This window comes from Pristiophorus japonicus, chromosome 1 (genome assembly GCF_044704955.1).
Source record: "Pristiophorus japonicus isolate sPriJap1 chromosome 1, sPriJap1.hap1, whole genome shotgun sequence".
NCBI lineage: Eukaryota > Metazoa > Chordata > Chondrichthyes > Pristiophoridae > Pristiophorus > Pristiophorus japonicus.
The window spans coordinates 545790771-545815672 of record NC_091977.1 but is presented as its reverse complement, the minus strand read 5'-3'; the positions used below and the strand labels follow the sequence as shown (position 1 = coordinate 545815672).

The 24902-nt window shown below is 52.5% G+C and overlaps 1 protein-coding gene across 1 annotated transcript in view; it reads right to left on the bottom strand.

Annotated features, from left to right (window-relative positions):
• Positions 1-24902, bottom strand: part of LOC139273198 (voltage-gated inwardly rectifying potassium channel KCNH2-like) — a 210144-nt gene that overhangs the window by 142353 nt on the left and 42889 nt on the right. Inside the window, exons 3-4 of the mRNA XM_070889823.1 lie at positions 14854-15243; positions 7711-7931 (exon numbers count right to left, since the gene is read on the bottom strand). Of these exons, the coding sequence (XP_070745924.1) occupies positions 7711-7931; positions 14854-15243 (611 nt within the window). The remainder of the gene's footprint in view (positions 1-7710; positions 7932-14853; positions 15244-24902) is intronic.

The window sequence follows — 24902 nt, the reverse complement described above, 5'->3', positions numbered from 1 at the left end:
CTCCGCCCCGATCTCTCGCCACTCCTCCGCCCCGATCTCTCGCCGCTCCTCCGCCCCGATCTCTCTCCGCTCCTCTGACTCGATCTCTCGCCGCTCCTCCGCCCCGATCTCTCGCCGCTCCTCCGCCCCGATCTCTCGCCGCTCCTCCGCCCCGATCTCTCGCCGCTCCTCCGCCCCGATCTCTCGCCGCTCCTCCGCCCCGATCCCTCGCCGCTCCTCCGCCCCGATCTCTCGCCGCTCCTCCGCCCCGATCTCTCGCCGCTCCTCCGCCCCGATCTCTCGCCGCTCCTCCGCCCCGATCTCTCGCCGCTCCTCCGCCCCGATCTCTCGCCGCTCCTCCGCCCCGATCTCTCGATACTCCTCCGCCCCGATCTCTCGCCGCTCCTCCGCCCCGATCTCTCGATACTCCTCCACCCCGATCCCTCGATACTCCTCCACCCCGATCTCTCGATACTCCTCTGCCCCGATCTCTCGCTGCTCCTCCGCCACAATCTCTCGATACTCCTCCGCCCCGATCTCTCGATACTCCTCCGCCCCGATCTCTCGCCACTCCTCCGCCCCGATCTCTCGCCGCTCCTCCGCCCCGATCTCTCTCCGCTCCTCTGACTCGATCTCTCGCCGCTCCTCCGCCCCGATCTCTCGCCGCTCCTCCGCCCCGATCTCTCGCCGCTCCTCCGCCCCGATCTCTCGCCGCTCCTCCGCCCCGATCAAAAATGGAGCAGTCAGAAACAGGACATCAATTAGTCTCTCTTATCTTGGAGACATCAAATATTAACACTGTTATTTGAAATATTAAAATTTTAATAACCCTTCAACTAGGCTGGAGTTTATCAGCAGAAATAAACGCCAACTAACAGAATGAACACGACTAAGGGCCTCGGCACAGTGTTCAGTGCCTGGTCTGTGGCGGATTACATAGTCATACGCAGATAACGTTAATGCCCATCTTTGGATGCGGGATGAAGCATTGGTGTTAATACCTTTGCTTTCTGAGAACAGCGAAATGAGCGGCTGTGGTCAGTTTCAAGCCCAAACTGGAGCCCAAATAGTTATTGGTGCATTTTCTTAACCCCGTATACACATGCTAATACTTCTTTCTCAACCATACTGTAGGCTCTTTCAGCCTTAGATAAACTTCTGGACACATATGCAACCGGTTGCAGTTTGCCTGACCCATTAGCTTGCTGTAACACACAACCGACCCCGTACGACGACGCAACACAAGCTAGTACTAAATGTTTACACGTCATATAATACAAGTAACTTGTTGGAACATAGCAGGTTTCTGGCCTTATCGAAGGCTGTCTCGAACTTTACCCCAAACCCAGTCATCACCCTTGTGTAGCAATAAATGCAATGGTTCCAGCAAAGTGCTCATCCCCGGTAGAAAGTTACCAAAATAGTTGAATCGTCCCAGGAACGAACACAGCTCCATCACATTCTGTGGTCAGGGTGCATTCTTGATGGCCTCCATCTTGGAGTCCATGGGTCTGTCGCAATCTTTCTCCCAGAAATTCGACCTCTGGTGCCAGGAAAACACACGGAGTGTTTCAGCCTGAGCCCCACTCTGTCCAGTTGCTTGAGAACCTCTTCCGGGTTGTGCAAGTGTTCGGTGGTGTTGCGGCCAGTGATCAAGATGTCGTCTTGAAACACCACGGTGCGTGGAACTGATTTCAGCCGCCTCTCCATGTTCCTCTGGAAGATGGCCCAGCCGAGCGAATCCCAAAGGGGCATCGGTGGTACATGAACAGTGCTCTCTGCGTGTTGAGGCACGCCAATTTTTTGAAGGTTCAGCCAGCTCCTGTGTCATGTAAGCAGAGGTTAGATCCAGCTTGGTGAACAACTTCACCCCTGCTCGCGTTGCAAACAGGTCATCTGCTTTGGGTAGAGGGTACTGGTCCTGTACCGAGACTCGGTTGATCGTTACCTTGTAGTCCCTGCAGATTCTGACCGTCCCGTCGCTCTTCAACACCGGAACAATTGGACTGGCTCACTCACTGAACTCGACTGCGATATGATCCCCTCTCGTTGAAGTCTGTCTCGGTCAATCTCGACTTTCTCTCGCATCATGTATGTATCATGTATGTAACCACTCGGGCCTAGTGATGAACGGGTTGTCCATCAGGGACGAGATGGATCTGCACTTTGGCACCTGTGAAGTTGCCGATGCCTAGCTCGAATAACGACGGGAATTTGTTTAGCACTTGGGCGCATGAGGCATCATCCTCCAAAGACACTGTTTGATGTCGTCCCAGTTCCATCGGATCTTTCCTAGTCAGCTTCTGCCGAACAGCGTTGGACCATCGCCTGGTACAATCCATAGTGGTAAATCATGCACAGCTCCATCGTATGATACCTTCACTGCCGCATTGGTATGAACTCTTTGGTGCAAGTGCGCAGCTTGGTGTGGATCGGACTTAGTTTTGGCCTTTGTGCCTTGTTGCCCCACAGTTTTTCAAAAGCCTTCTGGCTCATAATTGACTGACTCGCCCCCGTGTCCAATTCCATGGAAACTGGAATGCCGTTTAATTTGACTTTTAACATTATCGGAGGGCTTTTGGTGGTGAAGGTGTGTACCTCATACACTTCCTCTTCAGCCTCGGGTTGAGTTGCCTCTCTCACTTGTTCAGCGTGATCCGCACCGGATCGGTCATCTTCTGCCAACTCTGTCACGTGGTGAGTCACAGCACATCTGCACATTCGCTGGAGGTGCCCCATTGTTCCACATTGATGGGTTCGATGATTACCCCGCAGTGCCAACACGGTGCTAATGGATTCACATTCACGGCCCACGGTGGGCTCTGAGTCATCCTAGGTCTGGTCTCTGCGGGTGTGTAGGCCCTGCAGTTCTTCCTGCTGAAGGTGTTATTTTATGTACAGTACTTGCCGGTGAGCTCTGATGCTACAATGATATCTGTTTAGTGTTATCATCAATGGACATGAAAGCCTGGGCTATCGTGATGGCCTTGCTCAGATCTAGGGATTCGGCAGACAGCAGTTTGTGAAGAATGACCTCGTGGTCGATTCCAAGCTCGAAAAAATACTGCAACACTTCCCCCAAAAATCCAGCAAATACGCACGGTCCCGCAAGGCGTCTTAGGTCGGCGACATAGCTCGCCACATCCTGGCCCTCGGAGCGATGGTCTGTATAAAAGTGATACCTGGCCATTAAGATGCTCTCCTTCGGCTTGAGGTGTTCCCGAACCAGCGTGCACAGCTCTCCATATGTCTTCTCCGTTGGTTTCGTCGGTGCTAGCAGATTTTTGATGAGGCCAAATATCGTGGACCCACAAACGGTGAGGAGAATCGCCCTGCGCTTGATCGCGGTTTCTGCCTTTTCCAGCTCGGCCACGAAGTACTGGTCAAGTCGCTCAATGAAGGCTTCCCAATCATCACCTTCAACAAATCTCTCAATACCAACGGCAGCCATAACTGCGTGAAAGGTCACGATCTGTTACTTGTCGCCAATTGTTATGTTTAGAATAACTCCACAAGACGGTATATCTTCAGCTCGACCTGTTGTGACCTTGGTCACTTTACTGTAACTCCAGAGTGAGGAGGGAGCATGGCAGACTGCCTTTTATACCTGCTTACCCAGGGTGTGCAGGTGACCCTTGGGTCTCCCACAGGTGCGCCCCCTGGTGGTAAGTCTTATACATTGGTAGTGTTTACATACATAACAGTCAGAATGCGGCCTAACGGGGTCTTTAAAGGGACAGCTACGGGCCGCCAACTGATACTTCAATTGAGAGGCACAGGAACTCCTCCGGGTTCAGTGCAGGCCCGAAGACCATTGGCGGCCCAGCTCAGATCCCACCCTCTCCTCCCTCCCGATCGCCAGTGAGGGCCAAGGGTCAAGGGTCGTAGGGCAAAGGGCGAGGGGTGAGGGGCATACGGTAAGGTTGGGGGTCAAAGGCAGGGTGTCAAAGGGCAAGGGTCAAGGGGTGATGAGCGAACGACCAATTCTGTCCCTTCGCTCCCCCCTCCCCCTGTACCCAACACTGGCACTGGGTGTGAGGAACAGTTTTCTCCCTCACTCACTCCAGGATCACGCTCTGACTCTCCAGGCCTGGGATTGACTGATCCCGATCTCTGGAATTCAGGCTGGGATTCCTGGCACATCTTCATCCGATTCACTGGACACGTGGGAATCCGGGAACGAGGGATCGGGGGGGTGGGGGGGGGGGGGATCCGGGATCGAGGGGGGAAATCCGGGATCGAGGGATCGAGGAGGAGAATCCAGGATCGAGGGGGGAAATCCGGGATCGAGGGATCGGGGGGGTGGGGGTTCCGGGATCGAGGGGGGAAATCCGGGATCGAGGGGGGAACCTGGGATCTCCCTCCCCCAGCCCTGACCCTGTCTTGGCCTCGCTCAGAATTATTACAGCACACACACAGGCCATTCGGCCCAACAGGTTGAGCTGCGGTTCCTGGGATACTGCTGGGCTCGCTGAGCGAACGGGCCCAGTGTTTTAACCGGTGCTGGGTTCAGTGTGAATTCACAGAATGTCTGGGATGGTGGGATTCCCGAGTGTTCCTGTCTGTCAGAGACGGGCAGCTCCGGGAATGACATCGGATTCCACAATATCCCTGGATGGAGCAGAACTGAAAGAGGGGGTACACTGGGGAATGGAACCGAGAGAGAGAGGGAGAGAGAGAGAGAGAGAGAGAGAGAGAGAGAGAGAGAGGGGGAGAGAGGGAGAGAGGGAGAGAGGGAGAGGGGGAGAGAGAGAGAGGGAGAGAGGGAGAGAGGGAGAGAGGGAGAGAGGGAGAGAGGGAGAGAGGGAGAGAGGGAGAGAGGGAGAGAGGGAGAGAGGGAGAGAGGGAGAGAGGGAGAGAGGGAGAGGGGAGAGAGGGAGAGGGGGAAGAGAGAGAGGGGGGAAGAGAGAGAGGGGGAAGAGAGAGAAGGGGGGAAGAGAGAGAGGGGGGGAAGAGAGAGAGGGGGGGAAGAGAGAGAGGGGGAAGAGAGAGAGGGGGGGAAGAGAGAGAGGGGGGGGAAGAGAGAGAGGGGGGGGAAGAGAGAGAGGGGGGGAAGAGAGAGAGAGGGGGGGAGAGAGAGAGAGGGGGGGAGAGAGAGAGGGGGGGAGAGAGAGAGGGGGGGAGAGGGAGAGAGAGAGGGTGGGGGAGAGAGAGAGGGGGGAGAGAGAGAGGGGGGGAGAGAGAGGTACAATGGGGAGTTACTCTGTTCCTCTGTATTGTAGCCCGAGATCTATATAACCAGTTAGGCCAGCATTTATTGCCAATGTTCAGTGCCCACAGTTTAATACAAACATGCAAGTCCATTTCAGAGGGCAGTTTAAGAGTCAATCACACAGGCCCAGACCGGGTAAGGACAACGGGATTCCATCCCGTAAGGACATCAGAGAACCAGAAGGGTTTTTACGACAATCCGTTCATGGTCACTTTTACTGACACCAGCATTTCGATTCCAGATTATTTTAAAAACGGAGTTAAAATTTCCAAACTGCTGCACTGGGATTCGAACCTCAGGGAATGTTACAGCCCAGGAGGCCTTTCGGCCCATTGAATCTGTACTGGCTCTGAGAGCAATCCCCTCAGTCCCACTCCCCGCTCTGTGACAGAGTGATCCCCTCAGTCCCACTCCCCGCTCTGTGACAGAGTGATCCCCTCAGTCCCACTCCCCGCTCTGTGACAGAGTGATCCCCTCAGTCCCACTCCCCGCTCTGTGACAGAGTGATCCCCTCAGTCACAAACTCCACGCTCTGTGACAGAGTGATCCCCTCAGTCCCACTCCCCGCTCTGTGACAGAGTGATCCCTTCAGTCCCACTCCCCGCTCTGTGACAGAGTGATCCCCTCAGTCCCACTCTCCGCTCTGTGACAGAGTGATCCCCTCAGTCCCGCTCCCCGCTCTGTGACAGAGCGATCCCCTCAGTCCCACTCCCCGCTCTGTGACAGAGCGATCCCCTCAGTCCCACTCCCCGCTCTGTGACAGAGTGATCCCCTCAGTCCCACTCTCCGCTCTGTGACAGAGTGATCCCCTCAGTCCCACTCCCCGCTCTGTGACAGAGTGATCCCCTCAGTCCCACTCCCCGCTCTGTGACAGAGTGATCCCCTCAGTCCCACTCCCCGCTCTGTGACAGAGTGATCCCTTCAGTCCCACTCCCCGCTCTGTGACAGAGTGATCCCCTCAGTCCCACTCCCCGCTCTGTGACAGAGTGATCCCCTCAGTCCCACTCTCCGCTCTGTGACAGAGTGATCCCCTCAGTCCCACTCCCCGCTCTGTGACAGAGTGATCCCCTCAGTCCCACTCCCTGCTCTGTGACAGAGCGATCCCCTCAGTCCCACTCCCCGCTCTGTGACAGAGTGATCCCCTCAGTCCCGCTCCCCGCTCTGTAACAGAGTGATCCCCTCAGTCCCACTCCCCGCTCTGTGACAGAGTGATTCCCTCAGTCCCACTCCCCGCTCTGTGACAGAGTGATCCCTCAGTCCCACTCCCCGCTCTGTGACAGAGCGATCCCCTCAGTCCCACTCCCCGCTCTGTGACAGAGTGATCCCCTCAGTCCCACTCCCCGCTCTGTGACAGAGTGATCCCCTCAGTCTCACTCCCCGCTCTGTGACAGAGTGATCCCCTCAGTCCCACTCCTTTCCCCACAGCCCGGCACATTTCCCCTCCCAGTATTTCCCCAATTCCCGGTCACTATTGAATCTGATCTCACCGCCCTTTCAGGCAGCGCGTTCCCGATCACAACAACTCGCTGCGGACAATAAAATCTCGTCGCCCTCTGGGCCTTTTGTCGATTGCCTCTGGTTACCGTTGGAAACAATCTCTCCTGATTTACTCGATCAAAAACCTTCATGATATTGAGCACCTCGATCAAATCTCCTCTCAACCTTCTCTGTTCCAAGGAGAACAACCCCAGCTTCTCCAGTCGATCCCCGACACTGAAGGCCCTGATTCCCGGGACCATCTTGGTCAATCTCCCCCGCACCCTGAACACCCTTCCTACAGAGCAGTGCCCAGAATTGGACACAATACTCCAGCTGGGCCGAACAGTGTTTATACAGGGTCAACACAACGACCTTGCTCCAATCCTCTGGTTACGAAGCCCAGGATCCCGTATTCTTTTTTTTTAAACAGCCTCATCAACTTGCCCTGCCACTTTCAAAGATTTATAGATATACACCCCCAGGTCTCTGTGTTCCTGCACCCGCTTTAGGATTGTACCCTTTAGTTTATATTGCCTCTCCGCATTCTTCCCAACAAATCACTTCACACTTCTCTGCCCCGTGCCCGCACATCCCACCAGCCTGTCTGTGTCCTCCTGAGGTCTGTTTCTATCCTCCTCGCTGTTCACTACATGTCTGAGTTCTGTGTCATCTGCAGACTCTGAAATTGTGCCCTGAATACCCAAGTCCAGGTCCTTCACATAAATCAAAGAGCAGTGGCCCTAACAACGACCCCCTGGGGGACCACCACTGTAAGCTTTCCTCCCATCTGAAAAACAATTGTTCACCACTACTCTCTGGATTACTAGTCCAGTAACATAACCACTACACCGCTGTACCCCGACAATATATCACATCACTGCCTTTGAGTGAAGCATTAGTGAGCCTTTACTCTGTGAGTAGCCTGCACAGAATGTGTCATTTGTTACGGTCTGTGGCAGTGTCCTGGTCTCAGTACGTGACAAACTATTCTGTACTTACCATTTCGGCACAATGGCTTCGCCCCATCACCCCGAGCTTACCTGAGTGACCTTGTCAGTGACATTATGGCTCCTCTCCTTTACTTTGGTGGGGGCGATGATCTCTTTCTCCCCTGGGGGTGACTGGATGAAGTTTTCACCTTTAAAATCCACAAAGTTCAGTGTGATCTGGGGGATTGTACCAATGGTTCGACATTTCACCAGGTCAGAGTCAGAGGTGGAATTCAGCAGGTTCGGAGCGACCTTGATGTGATTCACTGCCCCTGCAACCAATTCACATCGCAGTTACATTTGCAATTTTACACTGTTTAAGAAACACCCAGCAAATGACGGAGCGGTTGTGGGGAAGTTATTGGGACCTGTAATTAAGGACAAAGTGACTGAGCATTTGGAGAAACCGGAGCTGATTACAGAGAGCCAGCGTGGATTTGTAAAGGAGCAGGAGTCGGCCATTCGGCCCCTCCAGCCTGCTCCGCCAGTTAATAAGATCATGGCTGATCCAATCCTGGACTCAGCTCCACTTTCCCGCCCGCCTCCCACACTGAATTGTTTGAGGAAGTGACGAAAGTAGTAGGCAGATGTAGTTTAAATGGACTTCCAGAAGGCATTCGATAAAAAGAAATGTAGTGGTGGTCGTGGACAGTATAGTTAGGGGGATAGATACCGAGAGCGTGAGTCCCGAAGGCTGTGTTACCTGCCCGGGGCCAGGGTGAAGGACATCTCCCCTGGGCTGGAGAGGAACTTGGAGTGGGAGGGGGGGAAGATCCAGTTGTCGTGGTCTACGTGAGCACCAACGACGTAGATAGGACAAAGAAAGGTTCTGCTGAGTGAGTATCAGCAGCTGGGCCAAATTAAAAAGCAGAACCACAAAGGTAATAATCTCTGGATTATTACCTGAGCCACGAGCAAATTTGCATCATGTAAATGGGATCAGAGCGATGAACGTGTGGCTCAAAGACCGGTGTGGGAGAAATGGGTTTCGGTTCCTGGGACACCGGCACCAGTACTTGGGTAAGAGGGAGCTGTTCCACTAGGACGGGCTTCACTTGGACCATGCTGGGACTAGGGTCCTGGCCAATCGAATAACTCGGGCTGTAGAGAGACTTTAAACTAAATAGTGGTGGGGGGGGTTCAGGTGAGCGGAAATGTAAAAAGCCAAAGAGCAAGGAGAAGGTGAGAGAGCAGGGTAGCACTGGGGGAAATAGAACCAGAGCGTGCCAGGATGGGACAGAGTGTATAAACATCAAGGTGGATCAGAAAGTGGGGTCAAAGCAGGGACAAACCGTAAAAAGACAAAATTAAAAGCTCTTTATCTGAATGCACACAGCATTCATAACAAAATAGATGAGTTGACGGCACAAATAGATACAAATGGGTATGAGCTGATAGCCATTACAGACGCCGTCGCAAGGTGACCTGGACTGGGAACTGAATATTCAGGGGTACTTGACAATTCAGAAGGATAGACAGAAAGGAAAAGGAGGTGGGGTAGCACTGTTAATAAAGGATGGGATCAGTGCGTTAGTGAGAAACGATATTGGCTCAGAAGATCAAGATGTTGAATCAGTTTGGGTGGAGATAAGGAATAATAAGGGGGAAAAAGTCACTGGTGGGCATCGTCTATAGGCCCCCTAACAGTAGCTACTCTGTTGGATGGAGTATAAACCAGAAAATAGTGGGGGCTTATAAAAAAGGTACAGCAATATTTATGGGAGATTTTAACCTTCATATTGATTGGACAAGGCAAATTGGCCAGGGTAGCCTTGAGGAGGAGTTCATAGAGTGTATCCGGGATAGTTTCCTTGAACAGTACGTTGCAGAACCAACCAAGGAGCAGGCTATCTTAGAGCTGGTACTGTGTAATGAGACAGGATTAATAAATGATCTCCTAGTAAAGGATCCTCTAGCAAAGAGTGATCATAGCATGGTTGAATTTCAAATTCAGTTGGAGGTTGAGAAACATAGGTGTCAAACCAGAATCCTAATCTTAAATAAAGGAGACTACAAAGTTATGAGGGCAGAGTTGGCTAAAGTGGACTGAGAAAATAGATTAAAGTGTGGGACAGTCGATGAACAGTGGCAGACATTTAGCGAGATATTTCATAACTCGCAACAAAAATATATCCCAATGAGAAGGAACGACTGTAAGAAAAGGGATAACAATCCGTGGCTAACTAAGGAAGCTAAGAATGGTATCAAATTGAAAAAAAGGCATACAAAGTGGCCAAGACTAGTGGGAGGACAGAGGATTGAGAAATTTTTAAAAACCAGCAAAGGATGACTAAAAAAATAATAAACAGAGAGAAAATAGATTATGAGAATAAACTAGCAAGAAATATAAAAACAGCCAGTAAGAGTTTCTACAGGTATATAAAAAGGAAGAGAGTAGCTAAACTAAACGTTGGCCCCTTAGAGGATGAGACTGGGAAATTAATAATGGGGAACAGGGAAATGGCAGAGACGTTGAACAAATATTTTGTATCGGTCTTCACGGTGGAAGACACTAAAAACATCCCAATAACAATAGATTATCAAGGGGCTGTAGGGAGGGAGGAACTTGCAGAGAAACATAGAAACATAGAAACATAGAAACATAGGAAGTAGGTGCAGGAGTAGGCCATTCGGCCCTTCGAGCCTGCACCACCATTCAATAAGATCATGGCTGATCATTCATCTCAGTACCCCTTTCCTGCTTTCTCTCCATACCCCCCTCATCCCTTTAGCCGTAAGGGCCATATCTAACTCCCTCTTGAATATATTTAGTGAATTGGCCTCAACAACTTTCTGTGGTAGAGAATTCCACAGGTTCACAATTCTCTGAGTGAAGAAGTTTCTCCTCATCTCAGTCCTAAATGGCTGACCCCTTATCCTTAGACTATGTCCCCTGGTTCTGGACTTCCCCAACATCGGGAACATTCTTCCCACATCTAACCTGGCCAGTCCCGTCAGAATTTTATATATTTCTATGAGATCCCCTCTCATTCTTCTAAATTCCAGCGAATATAAGCCTGGTCGATTCAGTGTTTCTTCATATGTCAGTCCAGCCATCCCGGGAATCAGTCTGGTGAACCTTCGCTGCACTCCCTCAATAGCAAAAATGTCCTTCCTCAGATTAGGAGATCAAAACTGAACACAATATTCCAGGTGAGGCCTCACTAAGGCCCTGTACAACTGTAGTAAGACTTCCCTGCTCCTGTACTCAAATCCCCTTGCTATGAAGGCCAACATACCATTTGCCTTCTTCACCGCCTGCTGTACCTGCATGCCAACTTTCAATGACTGATGTACCATGACACCCAGGTCTCGTTGTACCTCCCCTTTTCTTAATCTGCCGCCATTCAGATAATATTCTGCCTTTGTGTTTTTGCCCCCAAAGTGGATAACCTCACATTTATCCACATTATACTGCATCTGCCATGCATTTGTCCACTCACCTAACCTGTCCAAGTCACCCTACAGCCTCTTAGCGTCCTCCTCACAGCTCACACCGCCACCCAGCTTAGTGTCATCTGCAAACTTGGAGATATTACACTCAATTCTCTCATCCAAATCATTAATATATATTGTAAAGAGCTGGTGTCCCAGCACTGAGCCCTGCGGCACCCCACTAGTCACTGCCTGCCATTCTGAAAAGGACCCGTTAATCCCGAATCTCTGCTTCCTGTCTGCCAACCAGTTCTCTATCCACGTCAGTACATTACCCCCAATACCCAATACCATGTGCTTTAATTTTGCACACCAATCGCTTGTGTGGGACCTTGTCAAAAGCCTTTTGAAAGTCCAAATACATCACATCCACTGGTTCTCCCTTGTCCACTCTACTAGTTATATCTTCAAAAAATTCTAGAAAATTTGACAAGCAGGATTTCCCTTTCATAAATCCATGCTGACTTGGACCGATCCTGTCACTGCTTTCCAAATGTGCTGCTATTTCATCTTTAATAATTGATCCCAACATTTTCCGCTCCACCGATATCAGGCTAATTAGTCTATATTTACCTGTTTTCTCTCTCCCTCCTTTTTTAAAAAGTGGTGTTATATTAGCTACCCTCCAGTCCATAGGAACTGATCCAGAGTCGATAGACTGTTGGAAAATGATCACCAATGCATCCACTATTTCTATGGCCACTTCCTTAAGTACTCTGGGATGCAGACTATCAGGCCCTGGGGATTTATCGGCCTTCAATCCCATCAATTTCCCTAACACAATTTCCCGCCGAATAAGGATTTCCTTCAGTTCCTCACTAGTCCCTCGGTCCCCTAGTATTTCTGGAAGGTTATTTGTGTCTTCCTTCGTGAAGACAGAACCAAAGTATTTGTTTAACTGGTCTGCAATTTCTTTGTTCCCCATTATAAATTCACCTGATTCTGACTGCAAGGGACATACATTTGTCTTCACTAATCTTTTTCTCTTCACATATCTATAGAAGCTTTTGCAGTCAGTTTTTATGTTCCCAGCAAGCTTCCTCTCAGACTCTATTTTCCCCCTCTTAATTAAACCCTTTGTCCTCCTCTGTTGAATTCTAAATTTCTCCCAGTCCTCAGGTTTGCTGCTATTTCTGGCCAATTTATATGCCTCTTCCTTGGATTTAACACTATCCCTAATTTCCCTTGTTAGCCACGGTTGAGCCACCTTCCCCATTTTATTTTTACTCCAGACAGGGATGTACAATTGTTGAAGTTCATCCATGTGATCTTTAAATGTTTGCAATTGCCTATCCACCGTCAACCCTTTAAGTATCATTTGTCTATTCTAGCCAATTTACGCCTCACACCATCGAAGTTACCTTTCCTTAAGTTCTACGTCAACTCTATCCCCATATCCCTTGATTCCCTTAATATCCAAAAATCTATCATCAATCTCTGCCTTGAATATACTCAGAGATTCAGCATCTACAGCCCTCTGGGGCAGAGAATTCCAAAGATTCACCACCCTCTGAGTGAAGAAATTTCTCCTCATCTCAGTCCTAAATGGCCGACCCCTTATCCTGAGACTGTGACCCCTGGTTCTAGACTCCCCATCCCGGGGGGAACACCCTCCCTGCATCTACCCTGTCAATCCCCCTCAGTATCTTGTATGTTTCAATGAGATCACCTCTCATTCTTCTAAACTCTGGAGAATATCGGCCCAGTCTGCTCAATCCCTCCTCATAGGACAATCCCCCCATCCCAGGAATCAGTCTGGTGAACCTTCGTTGCACTCCCTCTATGGCAAGTATATCCTTCCTTAGGTAAGGAGACCCAAACTGTACACAATACTCCCGGTGTGGTCTCACCAGGGCCCGATATAATTGTAGTAAGACATCTTTACTCTTATACTCAAATCCTCCTGTAATAAAGGCCAACATCCCATTTGCTTTAATCACTTGCTGTACCTGCAGGTTAACTTTCAGTGATTGGTGTACAAGGAACCCAGGTCCCTCTGAACACCAACATTTCCCAATCTCTCACCATTTAAAAATACTCTGTTTTTCTATTTTTCCGACCAAAGTGGATAACGTCACATTTCTCCACATTATATCCCATTTGCCATGTTCTTGCCCACTCACTGAGCCGGTCTATATCCCCTTGGAGCCTGTTTGCATCCTCCTCACAACTTACATTCCCACCGAGCTTTGTATCATCAGTAAACTTGGATATATTACACTCGGTACCCCACTAGTTACAGTCTGCCAACCTGGAAATGACCCGTTTATTCCTACTCTCTGTTTTCTGTCCATTAACCAATCCTCAATCCATGCTAGTATATTACCCCCAATCCCATGAGCCCAAATTTTGTTCAATAACCTCTTGTGTGGCACCTTATCGAATGCCTTCTGAAAATCCAAATACACCACATCCACTGGTTCCCCCTTATTTACTCTGCTAGTTACATCCTCAAAAAAAGAGATTTGTCAATCATAATTTCCCTTTCATAAATCCTTGTTAATTCTGCCCAATCCTATTATTATTTTCGAAGTGCCCTGTTACCACCTTGATAATAGATTCTAGCATTTTCCCTGCGACTGATGCCAGGCTAACTGGTCTGTAGTTCCCCATTTTCTCTCTCCCTCCTTTCTTAAATAGTGGGGTTACATTAGCTACCTTCCAATCCGTGGGAACCGTTCCAGAATCTGTGGAATTTTGGAAGATGACAACCAATACATCCGCTATCTCTATAGCCACCTCTTTCAAAACCCCAGGATGTAGGTCACTAGGTCCAGGGGATTTATCGGCTTTCAGTCCCATTAATTCCTCCAGCACTATTTTTTTTACCAATACCAATTCCTCATTCTCGCTAGACCCTTGATACGCCACTATTCTGGGAGGTTTTTCGTGTCTTGTTCCGTGAAGACAGACACAAAGTATTTGTTTAATTCCTCTGCCATTTCATTATTCCCAGTATAACTTCTCCTGTCTCAGCCTGTGAGGGACCCACATTTACTTTCACTAATATTCTCCTTTTCACGTATCTATAGAAGCTGTAGAATAATTACACTGAAGGAAGATGATAGCATGCTGGGAATCCCAAGGAAACTGAACCAGGGGCAGGGAGTGGGACAGGGGGCGGGGGGCGGGGGGTGGGGGGATGAAGGGGGGATGGGGGACAGGGGACGGAGGGCAGGGGGGGACGGAGGACGGGGGGGTTGGGGACAGGGGGGGTGGAGGGCGATGGAGGACGGGGGACAGGGGGGGTGGAGGGCGATGGAGGACGGGGGGCAGGGGGGGGGACCGGGGAGAGGGGCAGGGGTTGTGGGGGGGTGGGGGGGACACAATCTATCGCACAAAAAGCAGTCAATGCTCAATTCACCATTCTAAATCTGAGATCAATAGATTTTTGGGAGACAAGGCGGGAGGATGGAGTTCGGACACCGATCCCAGAATGGTGGAACAGGCTCGAGGGGCCGAATGGCCGACTCCTGCTAACAGTCACATCCAAGCTCATCCCAGGATTGGTCTCGGGTACAGACACTGCCGGGACTTTCTGGGGCTCAACATTCACCCAACAACAGCCCCTCCCCCTCCCCTGGGACACGACCCTCCCCCCTCTCTCCCCCTGCCCTTCCCCCCTCTCTCCCCCTGCCCCTCCCCTGGGACACGACCCTCCCCCTTTCCCGGACACCCCCTCCCCCCTCTCTCCCCCTGCCCCAGACACCCCCTCCCCTGGGCATGGCTACAGCCCACCAATGCTGCCAGAACGAGTACCTGTGCTGGAGTGCCGGCTCCGGAACCTTCTGTCGAGGTCTCCCCTCATCGCCTCGATGTCGTCGAGTGAGGAGACACGGCAGAAGCTGTAGAAACTGTCCCTCGAGGGCCTGGCGCTCTGGCTCAGGCTGGATGTGGAGCAGGAGAGCTCGTGTTTCAGCGAGGACTGATCCAGTGGCCCCTCCATCTCCTCGGGCCGGACCTTACTGTCCAGCTCGATCAGTGCCTGCAGCTCCTCGGTCTGGCTCAGCTCCTCCATGGCCACAGATTCGCTGCTCGGCCCAGAGATGTCCATCACCCCCATCTCAGGGTCATCCCGGGGCAGCGACAACCTGCCCGTGCTGAGTGACCGCAGGTTTGGCAATCTCAGCTTAAAGCTCCTTCCCTGACCTGCAACACAAGAGGTGGAGAGCTACAGTCAGGACCCCCGGACCCCCGGGGAGCTCCGCCCTTCACCCCCGGACCCCAGACAGCTCGGCCCATCACCCAGAGACCCCCAGACCCCCGGGGAGCTCGGCCAATCACCCAGAGACCCCCGGACCCCCGACAGCTCCGCCCTTCACCCAGGGACCCCCGGGGAGCTCCGCCCTTCACCCAGGGACCCCCGGGGAGCTCGGCCAATCACCCAGAGACCCCCAGACCCCCGACAGCTCGGCCCATCACCCAGAGACCCCCAGACAGCTCGGCCCATCACCCAGAGACCCCCGGACCCCCGACAGCTCCACCCATCACCCAGGGACCCCCGGGGAGCTCGGCCCTTCACCCAGGGACCCCCGGACCCCCGACAGCTCGGCCCATCACCCAGAGACCCTCGGGGAGCTCCGCCCTTCACCCAGGGACCCCCGGGGAGCTCCGCCCCTCACCCAGGGACCCCCGGGGAGCTCGGCCCATCACCCAGGGACCCCCGGGGAGCTCGGCCCCTCACCCAGGGACCCCCGGACCCCCGATAGCTCCACCCATCACCCAGGGACCCCCGGGGAGCTCCGCCCTTCACCCAGGGACCCCCGGGGAGCTCCGCCCCTCACCCAGGGACCCCCGGACCCCCGATAGCTCCACCCATCACCCAGGGACCCCCGGGGAGCTCTGCCCTTCACCCAGGGAACCCCGGACCCCCGACAGCTCTGCCCTTCACCCAGGGAACCCCGGACCCCCGACAGCTCTGCCCTTCACCCAGGGACCCCCGGGGAGCTCTGCCCTTCACCCAGGGACCCCCGGACCCCCAGTCACTGCGCGTGTAATTCTCCAGCGGATCAGGAAGTCGGCCGACAAAAAAAGCCACGGCGGCCTCGGCAGAGTGCCCTCCCCTCGAAGGGCCGCCGCGATGCCGCGATTCTCACACAGAATACAAGGAGCACCGCGCGGCGGGTGGAGGGTTTTCGCGGGGGGGGGGGGGTGGAGGTTTGGGAGAGTGGCGATGCGCGCTTTGATGACACTCTTCAGTCGCCCGGCAGCAGTGCGGCAAAATTCCCCACGTTGAATTTCGATCGCGGCGGCCATTGGTACCAGAGGTCGGAGGTCGCTCAACTCCGTCACTTTCTGCGGTAACGGGCCTTTCTGCGAGGCTGAACTTCGGGCCCCCCCCCCCTTACTCTGGTACTCCCAATAAAGCACAACATACCATTTGCCTTCCCAGTTACTTGCTGTACCTGATCACTAAATTTCTATGTTTTGTGTACACGGATCCCCAAATCTCTCCGACTAGTTTCTCACCATTCCTACCAAAGTGAATAACCTCACAAAACCTTCCCACCATCGACAAGGCACACGTCAGGAGTGTGATGGAACACTCTCCACTTGCCTGGATGGTGCAGCTCCAACAACACTCGAGAAGCTCGACACCATCCAGGACAAAGCAGCCCCGTGATCCACACCCCATCCACCACCTCCAACACTCACTCCCTCCACCACCTCCAACACTCACTCCCTTCACCACCTCCAACACTCACTCCCTCCACCACCTCCAACACTCACTCCCTTCACCACCTCCAACACTCACTCCCTCCACCACCTTCAACACTCACTCCCTCCACCACCGGCGCACCGTGGCCGCAGTGTGTACCAACGACATAGGTACAAAGAGGGATGAGGTATTGCAGGCAGATTATAGGGAGCTCAGAGAGAGATTAAAAAGCAGGACCTCAAAGGTAGTAATCTCCGGATTACTCCCGGTGCCACGAGCTAGTGAGTACAGAAATAGGAGGTTGGAGCAGATGAAAGCGTGGCTGGAGCGATGGTGCAGGAGGGAGGGCTATAGATTCCTGAGGCATTGGGACCGTTTCTGGGGGAGGTGGGACCTGTACAAGCCGGACGGAGCCCGGACCAATATCCTCGTGGGGGGGGGTTGCTAGTGCTGTTGGGGAGGAGTTAAACTCGCTTGGCAGGGGGATGGGAACCTGAGAGAATTGTCAGAAGGGACAGAAGCCAAGCTGAAAATGGAAGGCAGAAAATTAGTAAATGAGTTTGGAAGGCAGAGGAAACAAAGGCTAGAAAATAGACAACAATCGAGTTTGGCAGCGCTAAATGGTAAATACTTCAATGCAAGGAGTATAGCGAATAAGACAGATGAGCTGAGAGCACAGGTAGACACTTGGGAGTATAACATTATAGCCATTACAGAGGCATTGCTAAAAGAGGGGCAGGTTTTGCAGCTCAACATTCCTGGTTACAGGGTTTTCAGACGGGATAGAGAGGGGGGTAAAAAAGAGAGGGGAGTCACAGCATTGATTAAAGAAACTATCACAGCTGTGAGGAGGGATGATATAAGAACATAATAACATAAGAAATAGGAGCAGGAGTAGACCATACGGCCCCTCGAGCCTGCTCCGTCATTTAATACGATCATGGCTGATCTGATCATGGACACAGCTCCACTTCCCCGCCCGCTCCCCACAACCCCTTATCCCCTTGTCATTTAATAAACTGTCTATTTCTGTCTTAAATTTATTCGATGTCCCAGCTTCCACAGCTCTCTGAGGCAGCGAATTCCACAGATTTACAATGCTCAGAGAAGAAATTTCTCCACATCTCAGTTTTAAATGGGCGGCCACTTATTCTAAGATCATGCCCCCTAGTTCTAGTCTCCCCCATCAGTGGAAACATCCTCTCTGCATCCACCTTGTCAAGCCCCCTCATAATCTTATACGTTTCGATAAGATCACCTCTCATTCTTCTGAATTCCAATGAGAAGAGGCCCAACCTACTCAACCTTTCCTCATAAGTCAATCCCCTCATCTCCGGAATCAACCGAGTGAACCTTGTCTGAACTGCCTCCAAAGCAAGTATATCCTTTTGTAAATATGGAAATCAAAACTGCACGCAGTACTCCAGGTGTGGCCTCACCAATACCCTGTATAACTGTAGCAAGACTTCCCTGCTTTTATAATCCATCCCCTTTGCAATAAAGGCCAAGATACCATTGGCCTTCCTGATCACTTGCTGTACCTGCATACTATCCTTTTGTGTTTCATGTACAAGGACCCCAGGTCCCGCTGTACTGCGGCACTTTGCAATCTTTCTCCATTTAAATTATAATTTGCTTTTCTACTTTTTCTGCCAAAGTGGATAATCTCATATTTTCCCACATTATACTCCATCTGTCAAATTTTTGCCCACTCACTTATCCTGTCTATATCCCTTTGCAGATTTTTTGTGTCCTCCTCACAATTTACTTTCCCACCCATCTTTGTATCATCAGCAAACTTGTCTACATTACACTCGGTCCCTTCATCCAAGTTATTAATATAGATTGTAAATAGTTGAGGACCCAGCACTGATCCCTGCAGCACCCCACTAGTCACGGTTTTCCAACCGGAAAATGACCCATTTATCCCGACTCTCTGTTTTCTGTTAGTTAGCCAATCCTCTATCCATGCTAATATATTACCCCCAACCCCGTGAACTTTTATCTTGTGCAGTAACCTTTTATGTGGCACCTTGTCAAATGCCTTCTGGAAATCCAAATACACCACATCCACTGGTTCCCCCTTATCCACCCTGCTCGTTACATCCTCAAAGAACTCCAGCAAATTTGTCAAACATGATTTCCCTTTCATAAAACCATGCTGACTCTGCTTGATTGAATTATGCTTTTCCAAATGTCCTGCTACTGCTTCCTTAATAATGGACTCCAGCATTTTCCCAACGACAGATGTTAGGCTAACCGGTCTATTGTTTCCTGCTTTTTGTCTGCCTTCTTTTTTTAAATAGGGGCGTTACATTTGCGATTTTCCAATCTGCTGGGACCTCCCCAGAGTCCAGGGAATTTTGGTAGATTACAAGCAATGCATCCACTATCTCTGCAGCCACCTCTCTCAAGACCCTGGGATGTAAGCCACCAGGTCCAGGGGACTTGTCCACCTTTAGTCCCATTATTTTACCGAGTACTACTTCATTAGTGATAATGATTGTATTAATTTCCTCCCTCCCTATAGCCCCTTGATTATCCACTATTGGGATATTTTTAATGTCTTCTACCATGAAGACCAATACAAAATATTTGTTCAAACAAAATCCAAAGATGTTTTACAATTACATGAAGAGCATGGAGATAACTGAGGAAAGAGTAGGGCCTATTAGAGACCAACATGGTGATCTATGTGTGGAGACGGAGGACGTGGGTAAGGTACTAAATGAACACTTTGCGGCTGTTTTCACAAAAGAATGGGGACGATACCAACATTGAAGTTCAGGAAGAAGAGAGTGAAATATTGGATGGGATAAACATAGTAAGAGCGGAAGTATTCAGGGGTTTAGCATCTTTGAAAGTAGATAAATCGCCAGGACAGGATGAAATATATCCTAGGCTATTAAAAGAAGCAAGGGAGGAAATTGCGGAGGCTCTGACCATCATTTTCCAATCCTCCCTGGCTCCAGCAATGGGGCCAAAGGATTGGAGAACTGCCAACGTTGTACCATTGTTTAAAAAGGGAGAAAGGAATAAACCGAGTAATTACAGGCCAGTTAGTCTAACCTCGGTGGTGGGAAAATTACTGAAATCAATTATGAGGGACAGGATAAACCTTCATTTAGAAAGACACGGATTAATCAAGGACAGTCAGCGTGGATTTGTTAATCAATTGTAGTCGGTCCCTCGAACGAAGATGACTTCTTCCACATCAAAAGGGATGAGTTCACCCGATGTTCCAGTCCTGAACTCCAGGGGTGGAAGATGCCTGTGTGTGAATTGTTTAACGTGGGGTGACCGTTGCACACCAGCCACCACACGGGCTTGACAGAGCTAGGTCTTGGTCCAGTGGCAAGGGTTAACCAGGACAACTGGAGGCCAGCTCTGCTGCATGGACCTAGTGCGCACACATGGGCCCCGTACCCTCATTTGCCGCACCTCCGCCATGATCTCGCACCGCTCCTCCGCCACAAACGTTTGCCAAACCTCCGTCACGATGTCTCACCGCACCTCCTCACCAAACATTCGCTGAACCTCCACCACAATCTCTCACCGAATCTCAGCCACGATCTCTCATCGTTCCTCCGCCTCAATCACTCGATACACCTCCGCCACAATCTCTCGCTGCTCATCCGCCTCGACCTCCTGCTCCTCTGCTGTACCTGGGCCCCGCCGATGTTCCTGCCCACGCTCCAAATTGGTGACCAAATGCCCTGCTACTGCTTCTTTAATAATGGACTCCAACATCTCCCCAACCACAGATGTACTAACTGGTCTATAGTTCCTGCTTTTTGTCTGCCTCCTTTTTTAAATAGGAGCATTACATTTGCAGTTTTCCAATCTGCTGGGACCTCTCCAGAATCCAGGGAATTTTGGTAAATTACAACCAATGCATTCACTATCCTTGCCGTTACTTCTCTTAAGACCCTAGGATGCAAGCCATCAGGTCCAGGGGATTTATCTGTCTTTAGTCCCATTATCTTACTGAGTACCACCTCCTTAGTGATAGTGATTGTGTTAAGTTCCTCCCCCATCTCGTATAGCCCCTTGACTATCCACTCTTGGGATATTGTCCACCGCAGGTCGGGAGGATAAAAGAGCATACCACCTGAAGCTTCCAGCGCGAGCTGTGACAAACGTGCGACGGTTTCACAGAGGGCAACTGGACGATGGATTTGTTCAGGGAAGGTCGTGTCTGACTGACTTGATTGAGTCCTTTGAGGAGGTAACAAGGAGGGTCGATGAGGGCAGTGTGTTTGATGCAGTGTATATGGATTTTAACAAGGCTTTTGACAAGATCCCACACGGCAGGTTGATCAAAACAGTAAAAGCCCCTGGGATCCAAGGGAGAGGGGCAAATTGGATTCAAAATTGGCTCAGTGGCAGGAGGCAAAGGGGAATGGTCGATGGGTGTTTGTGTGACTGGAAGGATGTTTCCAGTGGGGTTCCGCAGGGCTCAGTACTGGGTCCCTTGCTTTCTGTGGTATATATCAATGATCTAGACTTGAATGTAGGGGGTATGGTAAAGAGATTTGCAGATGTATGGTTGACAGTGAGGAGGAAAGGTCCAGACTGCAGGAAGATATCGATCAATTGGTCAATTGGACAGAAAAGTGTCAAATGGAATTCAAATCCAGAAAAGTGTGAGGAAGTGCATTTGGGGAGGGCTAACAAGGCAAGAGAATACACGATAAATGGGAGGATACTGAGAGGTGTAGAGGAACAGAGGGACCTTGAAATGCAGGTCCACAGATCCTTAAAGGTAGGACAGGTCACTAAGGTGGTTAAAAGGCATACAGAATGCTTGCCTTTATTAGTCAAGGCATGGAATACAAGAGCAGGGAGGTTATACTTGAAGGGTCTGGATAGGCTGGGTCTGTTTTCTTTGGAACAGCGGAGGCTGAGGGGAGACCTGATTGAGGTGTATAAAATTATGCGGGGCCTGGAGAGAGTGGATAGGAAGGCCCTGTTTCCCTTAGCAGAGGGGTCAACAACCAGGGGATGTAGATTTAAAGTAATTGGGGGAAGGTTTAGAGGGGATTTCAGGGGAAATGTCTTCACCCAGAGGGTGGTGGGGGTCTGGAACTCACGGCCTGAAAGGATGAACATAAGAATTAGGAACAGGAGTAGGCCATGGGCTTTAACCTTCATGACCAATCTGCCATGTGGGACCTTATCAAAAGCCTTGCTAAAATCCATAGACACTACATCATACACACTGCCCTCATCGACCCTCCTGGTTACCTCCTCAAAAAATTCAATCAAGTTAGTCAGACACGACCTTCCCTCAACAAATCCACGCTGACTGTCCTTGATTAATCCGTGTCTTTCTAAATGAAGATTGATCATGTCCCTCAGAAATTTTTCCAATAATTTTCCCACCACTGAGGTTAGGCTGACTGGCCTGTAATTACTCGGTCTATCCCTTTCTCTTTTTTTAAACAACGATACCACATTAGCCATCCTCCAGTACCACACCTGTAGCCAGAGAGGATTGGAAAATGATGGTCAGAGCTTCTGCTATTTCCTCTCTTGCTTCTCTTAACAGACTGGGATACATTTCATCCAGGCCTGGGGATTTATCCGATTTCAAAGCTGCTAAACCCCTTAAGCCCTTTTCTTTGGAACAGAGGAGGTTGAGGGAAGACCTTATTAACCTGGATAGAGTGGATAGGAAGGATCTATTTCCCTTAGCAGAGGGGTCAACAACACAGGGGGTGTAGATTTAAAGTAATTGGGGGGATGTTTAGAGGGGATTTGAGGGGAAATTTCTTCGCCCAGAGGGTGGTGGGGGTCTGGAACTAACTGCCTGAAAGGGTGGTAGAGGCAGAAATCCTCACCACATTTAAGAAATACTTGGATGTGCACCTGAAGTGCCGTAACCTGCAGGGCTACGGACCCAGAGCTGGAAAGTGGGATTAGGCTGGGTAGCACTTTATCGACCGGTGCGGACACGATGGGCCGAATGGTCCCCTTCCGTGCTGTAAATTTCTGTGATTCTATGAGAGGGCAGTAGGCACATGGAGGCTTCACCTCCTCCAAGTTCCCCTCACCGCCCCCCCAACCCTCGCCCCCCAACACTCCGACCCTCGCCCCCCAACACTCCGACCCTCGCCCCCCAACACTCCGACCCTCGCCCCCCAACACTCCGACCCTCGCCCCCCAGCACTCCGACCCTCGCCCCCCAGCACTCCGACCCTCGCCCCCCAGCACTCCGACCCTCGCCCCCCAACACTCCGACCCTCGCCCCCCAACACTCCGACCCTCGCCCCCCAACACTCCGACCCTCGCCCCCCAACACTCCGACCCTCGCCCCCCAACACTCCGACCCTCGCCCCCAACACTCCGACCCTCGCCCCCAACACTCCGACCCTCGCCCCCCAACACTCCGACCCTCGCCCCCCAGCACTCCGACCCTCGCCCCCCAGCACTCCGACCCTCGCCCCCCAACACTCCGACCCTCGCCCCCCAACACTCCGACCCTCGCCCCCCAACACTCCGACCCTCGCCCCCCAACACTCCGACCCTCGCCCCCCAACACTCCGACCCTCGCCCCCCAACACTCCGACCCTCGCCCCCCAACACTCCGACCCTCGCCCCCCAACACTCCGACCCTCGCCCCCCAACACTCCGACCCTCGCCCCCCAACACTCCGACCCTCGCCCCCCAACACTCCGACCCTCGCCCCCCAACACTCCGACCCTCGCCCCCCAACACTCCGACCCTCGCCCCCAACACTCCGACCCTCGCCCCCAACACTCCGACCCTCGCCCCCCAACACTCCGACCCTCGCCCCCCAACACTCCGACCCTCGCCCCCAACACTCCGACCCTCGCCCCCAACACTCCGACCCTCGCCCCCCAACACTCCGACCCTCGCCCCCCAACACTCCGACCCTCGCCCCCCAACACTCCGACCCTCGCCCCCCAACACTCCGACCCTCGACCCCCAACACTCCGACCCTCGCCCCCCAACACTCCGACCCTCGCCCCCCAGCACTCCGACCCTCGCCCCCCAACACTCCGACCCTCGCCCCCTCAGCACTCCGACCCTCGCCCCCCAGCACTCCGACCCTCGCCCCCCAGCACTCCGACCCTCGCCCCCCAGCACTCCGACCCTCGCCCCCCAACACTCCGACCCTCGCCCCCCAGCACTCCGACCCTCGCCCCCCAACACTCCGACCCTCGCCCCCCAACACTCCGACCCTCGCCCCCCAACACTCCGACCCTCGCCCCCCAACACTCCGACCCTCGCCCCCCAACACTCCGACCCTCGCCCCCCAACACTCCGACCCTCGCCCCCCAACACTCCGACCCTCGCCCCCCAACACTCCGACCCTCGCCCCCCAGCACTCCGACCCTCGCCCCCCAGCACTCCGACCCTCGCCCCCCAGCACTCCGACCCTCGCCCCCCAGCACTCCGACCCTCGCCCCCCAGCACTCCGACCCTCGCCCCCCAGCACTCCGACCCTCGCCCCCCAGCACTCCGACCCTCGCCCCCCAGCACTCCGACCCTCGCCCCCCAGCACTCCGACCCTCGCCCCCCAGCACTCCGACCCTCGCCCCCAACACTCCGACCCTCGCCCCCCAACACTCCGACCCTCGCCCCCCAGCACTCCGACCCTCAGCCCCAACACTCCGACCCTCACCCCCAACACTCCGACCCTCGCCCCCCAGCACTCCGACCCTCGCCCCCAACACTCCGACCCTCGCCCCCCAACACTCCGACCCTCGCCCCCCAACACTCCGACCCTCGCCCCCCAACACTCCGACCCTCACCCCCAACACTCCGACCCTCACCCCCAACACTCCGACCCTCGCCCCCCAGCACTCCGACCCTCGCCCCCCGCCACTAACCTCACCCACTCCCCCCCACATCCTCCAATCACCCCCCTTCCCCCCTACCCCCAATGCCCCAGTGGGAGCTCTGCTCTGTATCAGGGTCCACCACACAGGATTCCATCTGATACACTCCCCACACAGGCATTTAAATGAATGATTGTGGTAACAGAGCATCGACAAACGTGATTGGGTGAAATTGTTCCTTCTGTGGAAGGTCTGAATCCCAGTAAGACAGGTTAACAATTTGCAGCGAGACGGGACATTGGGGAATGGGTTACAGTGATACCGGGAAGGACAGTGATCGG